This window comes from Nannospalax galili, unplaced genomic scaffold (assembly GCF_000622305.1).
Source record: "Nannospalax galili isolate Female #2095 unplaced genomic scaffold, S.galili_v1.0 scaffold285, whole genome shotgun sequence".
In the NCBI taxonomy this organism is placed as follows: domain Eukaryota; kingdom Metazoa; phylum Chordata; class Mammalia; order Rodentia; family Spalacidae; genus Nannospalax; species Nannospalax galili.
Window position 1 is genome coordinate 596,965 of NW_008355157.1, and position 16,551 is coordinate 613,515.

The 16,551-nt window shown below is 44.9% G+C and overlaps 1 protein-coding gene across 2 annotated transcripts; it reads right to left on the reverse strand.

Annotated features, from left to right (window-relative positions):
• Nucleotides 1-8,123: 8,123 nt before the first annotated feature.
• Nucleotides 8,124-16,494, reverse strand: Gpx2 (glutathione peroxidase 2). Of its 2 annotated transcripts, XM_017802927.1 has the most exons (4): nt 14,717-16,494; nt 13,950-14,094; nt 11,702-11,973; nt 8,124-8,807 (listed from the first exon to the last, which is right to left on the reverse strand). In XM_017802927.1, the coding sequence occupies exons 3-4, from the start codon at nt 11,921-11,923 to the stop codon at nt 8,457-8,459; spliced, it is 573 nt and encodes a 190-aa protein (XP_017658416.1). In that variant the 5' UTR covers nt 11,924-11,973; nt 13,950-14,094; nt 14,717-16,494; the 3' UTR covers nt 8,124-8,456. The 2 variants fall into 2 exon arrangements, with proteins under 2 accessions (XP_017658416.1, XP_008850352.2); XM_008852130.2 differs by lacking the exons at nt 13,950-14,094; nt 14,717-16,494 and having other exon boundaries at nt 11,702-12,192.
• Between the last annotated feature and the right edge of the window lie 57 nt (nt 16,495-16,551).

Sequence of the window (16,551 nt, forward strand, 5' to 3'; positions counted from 1 at the left end):
ACCTGGCTAGGAAATGCTTTTTTAAAAAAATTTTTTTTGAGATAGGATTTCACTGTATAATCCTGGCTGGCCTGGAACTCAGTGTGTAGACCAGGCTGACCTTGAACCCACAGAGAGCTGCCTGTCTCTACCTCCAAATGCTGGGGTTAAAGGCATGCACTACCATGCCTAGTCTTTAAATAAAAAAAACAGTGATTAAGTACTGTCAGACAGAGGAGCTAACTGAAGGAGCTCTGAGTGAACATAACTGGAGTAATTTGAAAATCAGTGAAGTATTGGATTATAACCCAGAGTATGTAATAAATGTTCACGAGCCTGTGCCAATATCAGTGATTTGATGGATAAATGGATGAATGAATAAATAAGAGAGAAAGAGGGAGGAGAGGAAGGATGGATGGATAGATGAATAGATGGATGGGTGGCTAGATTTCCCATGGAAAAAATTTTTCACATATTTCCTGTATAGTCCTACTTTGTCAGTGTAGGTTCTGTGACTTTCTTTCAAAGAAGAGTAGAACATGGGAAAGCAAGATAAAGAGTAACTTAATGGGGGCTGGAGAGATGGCTCAGTGGTTAAGAGTACTAGCTGCTCTTGCAGAGGACCTGGGTTTAATTCCCAACATTCATATAGCAGCTAACAACCATCCTTAACTCTAGTTTCAGAGGATCTGACACCCTCTTCTGACCTCCATGGGCACTGCACGATACAGGTGCACTTACACACATTACTCATCACATAAAATGAAAAAAAGAGTAACTTTATGGAGCTGGGTATGGTTGCACACATCTTTAATCCAGCACTCAGGAGGCAGAGGCAGACAGATCTCTCTGAGTTTGAGGCCAGCCTGGTCTACATAGAGAGTTCCAGGCCAGCCAGAGCTACATAATGAGACCCTGTCTCAAAGAGTAGGTTTATGGTAGAGAAAAATGGACAAACACTAAGGTGATTGAGGTTAATATCATTGGTAAGCTGTCTTCATATCAGGTACCCTTATGATACAATGTGAAAATCTCTGTGGTTTTCCTCCCCATCTGGTTTTTATCATGAGAAAAAATGTACGCAAATGTAAATTGAAGTAAATTCTTTTGTTGTTTTGTTTTGTTTTAAGACAGTCTCTCTGTAGCCCCAGATTGTTGGGGACCCCTGTTGTGTAAAGTAGCAGTCTCTCCATGTCCGGATAGCCTATGGGCTCGGCTTCATATGCAGAGACTCCTTTTATCAGCAGGGTGCCTTCCCAGCATCTTCCTGACTCATCTTTTGAAGTAGCCATGGCCTCCGGCTCTGGAACTGCCAGCTTTTCCTGTGTGATTTTCAGGCAGTCTGACAGCCTGGCAGGAGCCCACTTCCATATGTAAATAGGGCATCCCACAAAGTACCTATCAGCTAAGGCTTTTACCACTACCCCCACAGTATAAAGTATCCTGGTTTTCCCTCAATAATCGGAGCTGGATCACTAAGGCCTGGAGCCGAGCTAAGTCACTGAATAAAGGGGTTGTACCACTGACTGAGCTGAGTTCTGTGTGTGATCCTGCCTCTCCGGGGAGAGCTGTCTCTTCGTAAACTGACTCACGGAAATCCAGCTTTCACCGTCCTGCACCTCCCCTCGTGACCCGGCAGCTGACGGGTCCCGAACTTAGAGAGAGAGTGCACGGTGGATTGGGACGGAATCCGACCGGGCCAGCCCCGATAGCAGAGACCCACAATGACGCGGTGCAGGACCCGCCGCACCCCAGGTGCGCGCAGGAGACCAGCGCCACGCCCAGCAGCTGGCACTCCAAGATCCCTGCACGCCCATACCAGATGACCTGGAACTAACAGCCTGGATCTGTGTAGACCAGGCTGGCCATAATCTCACAGAGATCTACCTGCCTTTGCCTCCAGAGTGCTGAGATTAAAAACATTAGCTACCATACCAGACATTAGCCACCTCACCCAGCGAATAGCTCTTAAAACTATCAAGGTCATCAAAAACAAGGAAACTCTGAGAAACTGTTACAGTCAAGAAGGCTAAGGGGGCATAATGACTAAATATAATGTCCTAAGTGGAGCCTATACCAGAAAAAGACATGTAGAAACCAGAAAAATCTGAGTAAATATAAATGAATAAAAAAATTTTATTTGCTCTGAAGGGCGCTTAGAACGTGTTATGTGCATGACTGAAAGAGCACTGGCTTGGCGGTCATTAGCTGACATTAAGGCCCCTCTACCATTTGGTAGCAGTATAGCCATCAAGCAGAATGTATCTCTGGACTTGAGTGTCCCATTTCTATACAATGGGGCTAAAAGTACTTGGTATTGTACTCCCTTTGGAGTATTACTAGGAGATCCAAATGAATTCGTGACTACAAAATACTTTGGAAAGCCTACAAAGTGCTACATACAATATGTGCCTTCAGGTCTTAGTCCAGAACCAAAGCTTAAGGGAACAGGCATTAGGAATGAAACTATTTCATCGTCTAAGAGAGTTAGCAAGTCTGTACTAAGGCATACAAAAAAGGGAGCAGTGTGTACAATGTTGATACCAGGGAAAGGTTTTTCTGTGTTATAGCAATATTAATAATATCTGGTGTTTACTGAGTACTTGCTGTGTGCCATGGCATTTAAAACACTTATTTACCACTGCCATGAGATGATAGGTACCACTCTTAGTCCAGTTTTCAAAGCACAAAAAGCTAAGACTTAAATAACCTGCTCAAGGTCACTCAGCTACTACAGTGAGTCCCTCTCAGGAATATTTTGGGTAAACAAGGTAGAAAGGCTTGCCAAGGTTAGGAGAGGTTGGTTCAGGGTGGGACAGCACTCCATGGAATCTGGGCAGGAGGGGTAAAGATATATTGTTGAGAAAAGTTAAGTCAGCTACTCTATATGGACCAGTTGGTTTATTCCTGGAAAATGTTTTCCATTTTGCTACAAATCTATATCTGACCTGCTGAGGAAACCGTTTGGTGAAATGAATCCAAAAGCAGAGAAAATGCTTCATTTCTTTAAATAGCAGCAGCAAACCTGTTATAGCCTCCGAGTTGTCCCTTCTTGGAGTTTGCTAATGCTTCTTAGCCATTTGAAGCTGAAGAGTATGATCATACATGCCCCTGCCCTCCCCTCATCTGCTGCAGAATATACAAAATTGTCTCTTTGTTTTGGATATGGAGTCCAAAATTTTTAAACACAAGATCCTATTTTTTTTGTTTGTTATTTTACCATCTTAGTGCTGTGTTTTGTGATATTTTAATCAACTTTGGAAATTCTGTGGGTCTAATAGAAAAAAGGTCTCTCGAACTGAGTTCCACTAGTTTCTCTTTCTGCTCGAATAAATGGGAACTACAAATTCATTGGTCTTTACTTCCCTTCCTTAGATACAAGAAGGTAAGGAAACCATCTGTGAGAGTTAGGAGAAGTGTCCTCTGGTCCTGACATCGCATTATCTTCATTCACCTTATGATGTACAAATCAGTAGTCTAGCTAATAGGCTTTTTATTTTTAAAGACGTATTTTGATTTGTGTGTGTGTGTGTGTTTGTGCCACATATGTATTGGTCTGAGTTTGAAGCCAGAAGGGTGTGTCAGATCCCCTGGAGCTAGAGTTATAGGCAGTTGTGAGCCACCCAATGTGGGTGCTGGGAACTGAACTTGGATCCTCTGGAAGAGCAGCAAGAGTTTTTAACTGCTGACCATCTTCTAACCCCCAAAATTGGCTTTTTAAATTTTAAAAATATTATTTTATTTTTAATTTTTATTTTATTTATTTTTGAGACCAGGTTTTATTATGTAGCCCTGGTTGACCTGGAACTCGCTATGCAGATCAGGCTGGTCTTGAAGTCACAGAGATCCACCTGCCTCTGCCTCCCAAGTGCAGGGATTAAAGGTGTACACTACTATGCCCAGCTTACAAGTCTGTATTTTGAGATATTGTGTAGTTGGGTATAAAAAAAAAATCAAGAGAGGGGGCTGGAGAAATGGCTTAGTGGTTAAGAGCACTGGCTGCTCTTGCAGAGGACCTGGCTTCAATCCCCAGCACCCACATGGTGGCTAACAGTTGGCAACCATCTGTAACTCCAGTTCCTGGGAATTGATGCCGTCTTCTGACCTCTGTGGGCATTGCATGACATGGGTGTACCTACGTACATGCAGGCAATACAGTCATACACATAAAATAAAAATAAAATACATTTTTTTATTTGGTCTTTTTGAGATGGTCTCCCTGTAGCCCCAGCTGGCCTGGAACTCACTATGTAGACCAGGCTGGCCTTGAACTCACAGAGATCCACCTGCCACTGCCTCCCAAGTGCTGGGACTACAGGCGTAAGAAAATCAGCTGGGCATGGTGGAGCATGCCTTTGATCCCAGCACTTGGGAGGCAGAGGCAGGCGATCTCTATGAGTTCAAGGCCAGCCTGGTCTATATAGTGAGTTCCAGGCCAGCTGGGGCTACAAGGAGATCCTGTCTCAAAAAGACCAAAAAAAAGAAAGAAAGAAAATTGAGAGAGCACAATCTAGAATTAGCTTTGCCACTTGCTGATAGTGAAACAGTGTGGTCAGTTCACCTGTCTACACTTCTGTCTGTTCAGTGGAACAATGGAAACAATTATGCCTCCTTTGTAGGATTTTAACCTCAGATGCTCAAGTGCAAATGAAAAGTATTTTGAAGTTGTGCAGTGCTACCTGCAAGCAACTCTTGATGGTCTTTATAAGGGAAACCTGAGCTAAAAGGAGGTGCTGTGTCTTATGGTAAGAGTAGATGCTTGAGAATCAGACTTACCCGGTTTCAGCTTTCAACCCTTATTCCAACTACCTTCTCTTTAAATAGAGTTAATTCCTCATAAGGTCCATGTGAAGATAAATAGCCTAATATAGTCAAAGCATTTAGTATAGTATGCAAGCATAGGTAATATTCAGTAACTGGTACTTTATAGTTGTCATGGTGTTTATAAGAAAGTTCTAGAGTTTGACTCAGTGTTTCTTACCCTAAGATGTAGCTATAGAGCATAGTTATAAAGATAATCATCAATTTCAGCCTGCATATTTTAGCCTCCTAGAATCAGCTTCTTCCAGCTTTTTTGTAAGAGCTTGTAGAGAAGTGATTTTCTGTCATTCCTCTAAATTGAGCAACATTACCTCAGCACTTCTGCCAGAGCTTATTAATGAGACTTCTTCCTACTTCTGAGTGTCCCTGGGGCAATTTGATTAAAAGAGTTTGTTGCCTGTTGATGACCATAAGCTGCTGCTGTGGATGAAAATGGGAACAAGTGAGATGAAGAATAGAGGAAAAAAATACAAGTCATTTTAACAATAACATGATGAAAGATTTAGTAAAGCCAGAGGTTCCTGTCATCCTGCATCTCTGTATCCTGAGAAAAACTGGGCAGGTCCTGTCTGAACAAACATGTTACCCCTGCCCAAATGAGGAGCCCTCTTTGTAGCATTATTGCCCCTTTTGACTTTCTGCAAAATCATTTAACTGAAATTCCCATTCCTCTAGAATCCCTAAATTATTCATTCAACTAACATGAGAAAGCTCCAACTGGTACATCAAGCCCTAAGTTGCCAGTGGCATAATGTCAACATTCAGGATAGTGGACAGGATAACTGGCTGTGTTATCAGATGTACCAACAAGCACTATCAAGATGATGAGAAAATCATTGTATCATCCAACACCAATGCCCTAGTTCATTCCACCGCAAAGGAATTTGTCCCTGTTGCTACTGCTCTAAAATTAGTGCATAGTCCTTCCTCAAAAGAATTTATATGCCAGCTGTTGGCTTTCAGATAAGGAATCTAAAGGCTGAGTTTTCAAGAGCCAAGCTGAGGGCAACCTTAATTTAGCAGAAGGCCCTGTAGAAGGATATCAGGGCATTCCCACTATAACACTCTTGAAATAAAGTACCCTTTGAAATAAAGTACTGTCAATGACAAAACTTTAATTAAAGCTCAGACAGTGGGGATCATTAACCTGTGTTCCACATTTGCTTCTCAAATGATGCAAATGCTTGGGAAATGGTTATGAGGAGCAGATTAAAAGGAAACCATCATCATTATTGGCATCCTGGAGCATTATGTCTGGTTTGGAGAACTGTCCCTTGACGGCTTCAGTGAAAAAATGTTCCATCTAGTGGCCAAAGGGGAAAATGTAATGGAAAGACTCCACGATGAGGCTTATGAAGCAAAGTGATCAGACCAGAGCCTCTCAGTGGGTATCTTCTCTGGAACACTATAGAACCTGTCCTTGGTGTTGATATGTTTTGCTTGTGCTTAACACTGGATGAGGAATCTGGGACACCATTCTTACAACGCCTTTGGCATAACTGTTCTCATAGTGAGCATCCATCATGTGGATGCATTATAAACTCTAGCTTTCAGCCAGGCATTAGTTGTACATACCTTTAATCCCAGCACTCGAGACAGAGGCAGATGATGCTCTGAGTTCAAGACCAGCCTGGTCTATAGAGTTTTCTGGGTCAACCATGACTACATAGTGAGGTCCTGTCTTTAAATAAGTGGGGGAAAAAATGGGGCTGGAGAGATGGCTCAGCAGTTAGGAGCTCTGGCTGCTCTTCCAGATGACCCAGGTTTGGTTCCCAGCACCCACATGGCAGATAGCAACCGCCCTTAACTCCAGTTCCAGAGAATCCAACACCCTCTTCTGGCCTCCCCAGGCATTATATGGGTGTGTACTTACATACATACAGGCAATACACATACACATAAAATAAAAATTTAAAAACAAAAAATGGAGAAATAAACTCTAGCTCTCAAAGGAAGAACTTCCCCACCCTCATGGAGGAAACTAATGCAATCAATCACGCCTGTATGTGTCCTCTTTAGTCCCCACTTTATGAAAAAGAAATGAACCCAGTCATTCATGCCTCTGTTTGCTCAGCTTGTTTCTGAACTTGTGAGTATATGAGCTTGAAAAGAACAAAGTAGAATGTGAAAAGAGACAGAGAGCCGGGCGTGGTGGTGTAGGCCTTTAATCCCAGCATTCAGGAGGTAGAGGCAGGTGGATCTCAAGGCCAGCCTGGTCTACATAGTGAGTTCTAGGACAGCTGGGGCTACAGGGAGACCCTGTCTGAAAAAGACCAAAAAACAAAAAAAAAGAGATGGCTCATGGCTCAGTGAGTTAAAGACCCTTGCCCCCAAGCCTGATGACCTGAATTCAATCCCCAGAACCGATATGGTGGAGAGAACCAATTCCTGCAAGTTGTCCTCTGACCTCCACCTGCCACAGCACACACACATCCATACATACACAGACAAACATATACAATAATAATAAATGTAATTTTTAAAAATTTAACAAAGTAATCAACACAAAAGTAAAGTACTCTTTGTGTTCCTGGTAATGTATAGCCTTTGTAGCCTTTCTATGCCCCTGCTATCAGTAAAAGGTGACCAAGTTGTCTTCATGGAATTTCTCAAGGTACAGGTAATGTGTAATTAGCCCACTACCCCACAATAATGTGATGCCTTCCTGATTGTAATCTAACAGCCTTCCAGTATGTTTAGCCAAGGGGCCTACTATCCTTTACTTCAATACTTCCCTTTTTCCTCAGTTCTGGCAAAGAACCATAAAATGGTAAGTCCACATTTCCTGCAACTCCATCTGTCACTGCAGACCTTGACTACAGCCTCCTTTCCAACAGTAACTGGGTATCCTCTTGATCACAGCCTCCCTCTACCAAACCTTCATGTGCTACCAGCCCCTCTGTGTCACTACAGTTCTTCCCCTCCACCCTCTGTCAAGAAAGAAGACACAGGGCCAGCAAGATGGCTCAGAATGTAGAAGCACTTTCTGTGCAAGGCTGAGGATCTAGGTTCAATACCTGGAACACACAATAGGAGAGAACCAGTTTCTAAAACTTGCCCTCTGACCACACACACACACACACACACACACACACCAAAAAATACACAAAGGCTGGAAAGATGGCTCAGCAGTTAGCACTGACTGCTCTTGCAGAGGACCCAGGTTCTAGTCCCAGTACCCACATGGCAGCTACGAACCATCTTTAACTTCAGTTCCAGGGGAATCCGAAGCCCTGTTCTGACCTCCACGGCATTGCATGACACAGGTGCACTCACATGCAGGCGATACACTCATACACATAAAAATAATAAAAATAAAAAAATACACAAAGACCCAGGCTATTTCCACACCTGCCCTTTATTAGACTCCAATAGCAGGCTGGCTCCAGGCCCTTCACACTTTTCAGACATCGCCCTTATGAGTTTAGGAAGGTGCCATCATTCTGTGAAGGCCCAAGAGTCTACCGCAGTCTTAGAGCCCCAAGCAGGATAAGAGGGCTGAGTGAGGAAAAGGAAACAAGCAGACAGGAAAGGCAAAGTTCTTCGATTAAGGTCATTATTAAAGGAAAGTGTGCTTCCTGAGGGCACACTGAATTCTGAGGACGAATACTTAGGGACTGGAAGGAGTGGAAGATCCATAGCTGAGCAGCTCACATCTATATGGCAACTTTGAGGAGGCGCTTGATGTCAGGCTCGATGTTGATGGTATGGAAGGTGCGACTGTAGCGTCGGAAGGGTTCCCCTTCTGGCCCTATGAGGAACTTCTCAAAGTTCCAGGCCACATCTGAGCGGCGCACTGGACTCCACATGATGAGCTTGGGATCGGTCATGAGAGAGAACGGGTCATCATAAGGGTAGGGAAGCTTGTCCTTCAGGTAGGCAAAAACAGGATGTTCATTCTGCCCATTGACCTCACACTTTTGGGTAAGAGTGAAGGTGGGCTGGTATCCACTCCCAGGGCGGACATACTTGAGGCTGTTTAGGATCTCCTCATTCTGACAGTTCTCCTGGAGGAGAAGACAAGGAGCAGCGTGGGAAAGGGGAGAGCAACCAAGGACTCACCACTGCAGGTATTCCTCCAACACTCCCCAGGATCCTTTTCTTTGCATGCATGTTTCTTCTCCATTTGCTTTGCCCTGCTCTCTGCCAGCCATTATTTGGGTTTTAAAAAATATTTTGGAGCTGGAGAGCTGCTCTTGCAGAGGACCCCGGTTTGAATCCCAGCAACCATATGGCAGCTAACAACCATCTCTAACTTAAGTTACAGGGAAATCATACCCTCTTCTGACCTTCTTGAAGATTGCATGAAATGGGTGCACTTACGTGTGTGTGTGTGTGTGTGTTTGCACATACCACAATGCAAAAGTGGAAGTCAGAAGACAACTTGTGAGAGTCTGTTCTCTCCCTCTACCATGTAGGTTCTGAGTATTGAGTTCAGGTCATCAGGCTTGGCAGCAAGCACCTCTGCTTGAGGAGACCTCTCACCAGCCCTCAGCCATTGCTTGATGATATGCTACTCCATATCCTAAAGTTCTGGTTTGGCTACTGTTATACTTAAAGATTCAGCACTTTGGGGGCTTGTGAGACCTGCAGTTTGTCCTCTGACTGCCACATGGATACTGTGGCAAGCACGCACCCCCCCTCTCTCTCACACACACACACACAATAAAAATAAATAAATGTAATTCAAGATAGAACTTTTGAGCTGTTATTTCTCACCCTAATCCACCCAGAACAGTTAATAGTATTTGTTTGAAGCCTCAAGCAGCCCTGAGTTCAGGAAGAGAAGAAAAGGAAAAGAGGCTAAGCTACCCCACATAGAACCTTCCCTTCTACCTATTCACCTCCCCATTCACCTACCATACACACGCACACTTCCTACCCCCATTTTCTTTCCTCTGCCTTGGTTGTGCCTCTCTGCTGGGGAGTTCCATGTGTGTTAAGTACAGCCTTTGCGGAAGTCATCCTTCACAAGTTAAGGCTGAAAGTAAGACCCAGGAAAATGGCACAACTTCAGCGCTCATCCTGCCTGCCTAGAACTAAAATGCAACTAGGATACTTTAAAGAAGAAAGACCGCATCAAGAAAGTCTAGTTTTCAGGTGCACTGAGGACAAAGCAAGTTAGTAACAACAAGGAATTTACACCAAATGGAACCATTTAGTGACCAAAAGGAATATATTAAAGAGAATGGACAGTGTCTGCTCTAGAATGGGATTGGGGAGGATGTTAAGCAATTAAGTATTTAAGGGCGATGATTGTGAATATGTAATCACTCCTTTTACTCCTAAGCTGCTATCCAGAAGCACTCCAGAAGCTCGGCTCCACTCACTGTATTCAGTTATGAAGGCTTTAGCTCAGAACCTGTTCCCTGTTTTTCCCCTGCCGTCCCTGTCCTAGCCCACTCAGCAATCCACATCCTGACAACCTCTGAATGCCAGAAAAAAATCACTTTTTAAACCTCTCTTCCCAGATAATGATCCTTTATCCTTTCTATGTACATCACCAGTCAGTAACCCTTCATCATTGCAGTGTACATCTCATCCGATCCTTTCCTTCATGCCACTGAGTTGAACTAGGGATTCTAATTAGAGAGTTTCCTTAGGGATCTCTGGCTTGCTTGAACAGTTAAACAGTAAGTAGAAATAGAATCCCTAAAAGATAACTAGAGGCGTGGGGGGCTGAAGATCTGTAATAACGACCCATTATTGAGAGACAGCCCGGTGTATGTGATGCCCAAAGGAGGCATGTGCACATGGCAAACCTTTCCCTTTTCCTCTATTCTTTTTCCATTTTTGCTGATAAAAACAAACCTTCAATATAAATAATACAATTGCTTGCATTTGCACAGTATTTTATATTCATCTAGTTACTTTTGTCTCTCTTACTCCATGAACCTCACAATAATCCTGTGAGCCAAGTGGCATGTCCAATTTACAGATGAGAAAACTGAAACAAAATTTGCAGCCTCTGTCAAGGATGCCAGAGCCCTTCTTTAACAGAGTAGTATCAAGTGCAGCAGAAACTCAGGACTCCTAAGTAACTGTCATTCTAACTTAGTTCTTTGCTTTTTTGAGACAAGGTTCCTAGACCAGGCTGGCCTCAAACTTGCTTTAGCCAGAAGATGACCTTGAATTTCTGATCTTCCTGCCTCTACTTCCAAGTGCTGGGATTACATGTGCCCCACACCTGGTTTTGTAGTGCTAGGATCAAATCCAGGGCTTCATGTATGCTAAGCAAGTACTTTACCAACTGAGCTATAACCCTAGGCTGTTTTTTGAGATATCTTTCTGTGTGGCCCAGGTTGGCCTCAGACTCACAGTGATTCTCAGCTGCTACCTCACATCCTAAGCTATGATTCTGGGAACGTGCCACTATGCCTGGCCTGTTTGATTCTTAAGCTTCTATTTTCCCCACTCATTCATTCAACAAATAGTTAATGAATACCTTTGAACCCCACCAAGGACACAACAGAGAGAAAAACAGACCTGGTACAAGCCCTCAGAATATTCTGGGAAGACATTCATAAAAACCTCACATCCAGCTGGGCGTGGTGGCACAGGCCTTTAATCCCAGCACTTGGAAGACAGCGAGCGGCAGGTGATGTCTCTGAGTTCAAAGCCAGCCTGGTCTACATAGTGAGTTCCAGGACAGCTGGGGCTACAGGGAGACCCCGTCTCAAAAAGACAAAAAAAAACAAAAACAAAAACAAAAAACCCCTCACATCCTCTTTAATCTCAAAACATACCTACTTCCCTTTGGTACTTCATATGGACCTAGACCTAGACTGAGGAAAACATGACCCTCGATTCCAGATATTCCACACACAATCATTCTCTCCATTATCCTATTGCTCCAGCTACATCAACCAACTCTTTGGGTACAATCCGAGGAACCCCTTACCTGGTGTCCAAATTGGTTGCAAGGGAAGCCGAGAACCACGAGGCGCCTGGGAAAGCGACATTGCAGCTCGTTGAGCTGGTTGAAGTCCCGGGTGGTTGTTCCTCAGAGCGAGGCCACATTCTCAATCAGTACTGCCCTGCCGCGAAAGGTGTTGAAATCTACCTTCTCCCCATCCAGGCTGATGGCATTGAGATCATAGAAAGACTTGGCAATGTAAGCCATGGTGAAGTGTCCAGGGAGCCCTGCCCAGGTGTACGAGTCCACTTAAAGGTCTATGGAAGGAGCGGGAGAAAGGAGGAGACAGGAAGGAGAGAAAGGATCTCACAAGTGCCCTTAAGCGTTTCCAGGATGACTTAGCAAAAACAGGCACTCACCTACGTATGCTATTTGAACAAAGAGGTGGCTCCACCTACTTACAGTCTCTGAACAAAGCCACCTTCTGCCCCACCCTGCTGGCAACCTGGAAAGGGCCAATTTGATATCTATGAGCAGATGTGAATAATTCACTCCTTGCTGGAAACCAGAGCCCTAAAGGTCAGATGGGGAGGAAAAAAAGAAGGGGGGCATGCAAGATTGACTCCTACTTGCCCCAGGACATTATTTTTATTTGGCACAGTTTTTTTTTTTATTTTATTTATTATTTTTATTTTATGTGTATACCTGTATTGCCCGCATGTAGGCAAGTGCACCTGCATCATACAATGCCCTCGGAGGACAGAAGAGGCTGTTGGATCCCCTGGAACTGGAGTTATGGACACCACGTGGGTACTGGGATTCAAACCGGGGTCTTCTGTAAGAACAACCAGTGTTCTTAACCACTGAGACATCTCTCCAGCCCCTATTTGGCACAGTTTTTAATGCATGTATTGAGTGCCAGTCTCTGAATTGGGGCTGGTGTCCATCTGACTCAGATGACTATTGAGTATATATATTTTTTACATTTTTGGTTTTTGGCTATTGCTTTCTGCAAGCAGAATCAAAGGGACCCTTAGGAGGAAAGTGTTTCATTTTCTAGAAGGATGACTTTCAGTGCCTCAGCTTGTGCAAGGCAAAGAGATAATGTGTTTGTTTTAGAAAGTGTTTCAGTGAGTGGTGTCCTGGAGAACACTTTGGTCTTTGTCCCTGCACTGTACCATGTTCTACATTACAACCTCCACCTCCATTCTATACTTTCCCACCAGTCACGAGGATGGAGTTGTTACTGGGAGAGTGGTGAGGAGGGGTCTCAGAACAGACAGCTAAATTCAGGGTAGATGACTTGTAACTATCTCCCTCTCAGACAAATGTCTGGGCCCTAAGACTTTCAAGAGGGGGCTTGTGTGACCATCTCCCCACTCAAGGAAATGTGCAGGAAGGCAAAGCTGCTGTGGTTCCAGACCACGTAGGGCACCAAGATGTCTTCAAAGCCAGCCATTGTGTACTGTGAGACAGCTTAGAACTTGCTGAGGACTCTCATTAGGAGCCTATTCCTGGTAGCCCACAACAGCTGAGAAGACCCCAGTGCCCCTTCATTAATCCAAACATTAATCAACTAAAAAAGCAACTTTTAAGAAATGCTTTATTTCTTCCTTAGTAAAATGAACAACCAGGTTTACCTTGGCTTTGGGATTTTAGAGTGAAATTTCAGTAAGAAGACAAATGTTGCCCAGAGAGAGTTTTCACAGGTACATATCCATTGGGAACTGCCTCATAGAACAGTCAGCAAGGCTGGGCGCAGCTGGTCCTGAGAATTTGATTTGTTGGGAGGTGGAAGAACTACTTGCCAGGGAGTGTCCAGTCCTTCTTTCTGCTTTGTAGCTTGTTCCATGGTTGTTTTAAGAACATGGGAACCAGAGTCTCAGCTGACTGCCCCCTCAAAGCAAATTATCATTGTCCAAGTGGAATGGATTCTTTTGGTGCCACAAATGGTGGCAGGAAGCAGAGTGAACTAAGTGCTGGGGTTGGGCAGAGTTTCTAGATGTAACCAGTAAATGTCCCTACTAAGCTACCAAGTCAGAGTGGCACTGACGTGGGTGAGACCTTATGTTAACTTGCCAGGCTTCTCTGTTGGTCTAGAGCTTCTCCCAGCACCCTGGGTGCCTCCTAGTTGCTGACCCTTTGCAAGCCCTCTTCAGGCCAGCCACAGTCCTGAGTGAGGAGTGCATTTGTGCTTCCTTTTCTCTGGGAACACCGAGGGCCCTTAGGGATCTCCCTGGGTTCTCACCTCTGACATCTGAGGTGTTCCTAAAATATGTGTTTCCAACCTTACCCCGTGTGGCTCCACTTTCCAGAAGCTTGTAACGTTGGGCATGTACTAACAAATGTGTTTCTTATGATTTTCTGCAGCAGTGATTGTTCTGGAAGCAGCTGTCTTAGTAGGCAGAAGAGCCTAGGTGGGTGGTTCTCAGTTCTGACTGCAAAAGAGAATTACTTATAGAGATTTTTCTAAATAGAATTGCCAAAGCTTTACCATCTAGAGATTCCAAGGCAGTGGTTTTTAGTGATAATTCTGACACTTACTTGGGCCCTTAAGCAAATCTTTAAAGCTCCCTGAACACCTGTTTCCTAATCTGTTGAACATGCATAAAGATAACCATGCTTCCTCTCTCACATAGTGACGGTTAGGATCAGAGGAGTAAAGTATCACACGTGTTCTAGAAAGTGTAAAGATCTTAGGATCACTATGTCCTGCTGTTTCACTCTTTCCTTCCGTCTATCCCATTGTCTGCCTCCGTCAACTCCATACCCTAAATGCCTAGCCTTCCTGAGGTTCCCATCTGCCTGCTCCTGTGGGCATCCAGTGACAAATCTGAAACATTGCTTAATCTTTCCTCACACCTTCAGAAAAAAATCTTTCCTGATCTTTCCAGAACACATGACCACCATCTTGCTTTAAAGAACCCTCTGGTCAGCATCCTCCCAGTGACCGCTAATGCCATTCCCGAGATGTAAGTCCACTGAAGAGTAGTGGGGGCTTTACTCTGGGCTCTCCTGCAGTGGTACCAGGGAAGATACAAAACAGAAGACAGAGCTCACCATTTCCATTGTCACTCTGCAGTTACTTTAGGGTTGTGGGACCTCTTCTATCAGTATTCACTCTCTGACTCCATGTCACCTCCATGGTCCCAACTGATACCTCCTCCCAGAGATTCATAAAGGCAGACACACCTATGGTTTGAAGGATTCTTTATTTTGTAAACATCTGTGTTTAAAATAGATGAACCCTGCTCACAATTCATATAATGGACCCAAGACACAGTACACAGTTCACCCATCACAGGGAGATGGTGGGGCTCAGGAGCAGGTGGTGTGCCGGGGTGAGCTGAGCCTCAAGAAACGGGCAGAGGCGGTAATGAGAAGACAGGCCAGGAGAGCCTGTGAAACAGTCTAGGCCTAATGACAGCCCAGGCTACCTCCTGGATTGCCGTTCAGGATAAGAGGCAGACTCCAGAACCTAGTGAGTACAGGTGTACCCCAAAATCCCAGCCACCTTCTGCTGCCATACCTGTTCAAAGCTGTGGCAGAGTCCATTGACTCCTAACCCCATGTTTCCCCTTCTAGAATCCTTAGGGTAGTGAAGAGAGTCCTTCTTTCCTGAGGGACGAGCACAGCAAGACTGTGGCACTCTGACCTTCAGGGACAGCAACACTGATTAGGGTCAATGCCCAATATACATTTCCTCTCAGTCCCTGGCTGAGAGCAGGCATGACTGCTCTCCCCATCTCCAGCATGATAGATGCTACCAACACCTGATACCCAGGACTGAGTCCTCAAAGCCGCCTCTGCCAGTCATCTGTCTCTCCTGGAGCCAGCTCTCTCATTTCCCATCAGTGAACAATGGACTACTAGTCCTGCTCTCCTTTGCCCTCCACGGTGCTAACCTGTCCTTCATTCCAAAATCCCAGGCACCCTTCCTGCTGTTTTCTGATTTAGTAAGTCAGGAAGAAGTGCCTGGTAATTTTAAACCCACTCCATTTTTTGGAGGACTAAGGATGTGTGGCTCTTTACCTTCATGTGTCTGTGCCCTGGCTCTGGGTGCTTGGTTGCTGAATGCCCAGTTCTTACTTTGCTTTGGCGCTAGCCCAGCCCAGCCATGCAGTGCAGCTTGTGACTTTCCTCAGGAATGTGAGGAGGCGCCCTAGCAGGGCTGTGGTCGACTTGTTCCTTCTTGAAGGCACCTCCTTCAAGCTACTCTTGGACAACTGTGGTTAAAGAAACTTCCTGAGCATAGAACTCTGGGAGAGCGTGTCCTTTTCCCTCCCTGAGTAGCTACAGGGCAGTTGGCAAACCCATAAGCTTACGTAGGAGCAAGGGGGCAAGAGGAGTCCTTTGTTTCGAAGGCAGAAGAGAACAGCACCAAGCACTTCTACCCATGGCTGCCTTTCTCTTCCACATGCCTTTAAGGCTTGTTGCCCACAAGCTCTAGAACCCAGGAAAACCCGGACTGCAGACATCTGGGTTCAGTGAAAGAATACCGCGGTTACCACTTTTCATCCCTGCGGGGGTCTGGGGAAATGCTCTTCTTACACTAGAAGGACTACCCAGGAGGCCCTGCTGTGCCACACCTGCTGTTTAGTGACCTGCCCTTGCTCTGACCCTGCAGTCAAGGTACTAGTCCTTCACTTCTTTTCACAAATGTGAACTAGAGTTCACAGCTGGCTGTACAGTGTCACTGACCCCAGGACTCTCCTTGCCCTGTGGTGTCCTCAGGCCTTGATTCCATCTTTAAATTCAGGAGCCCGGGTGGAGAGGTGCTGTGGGGAGGTAGACAATGGAGGTGACTTTTTTATCCCTGCCACCCCTCATTTTTTTTTTTTTTTGGAGAGGTGCTGTGGGGAGGTGGACAATGGGGGTGATTTTTTTTCCCCTCC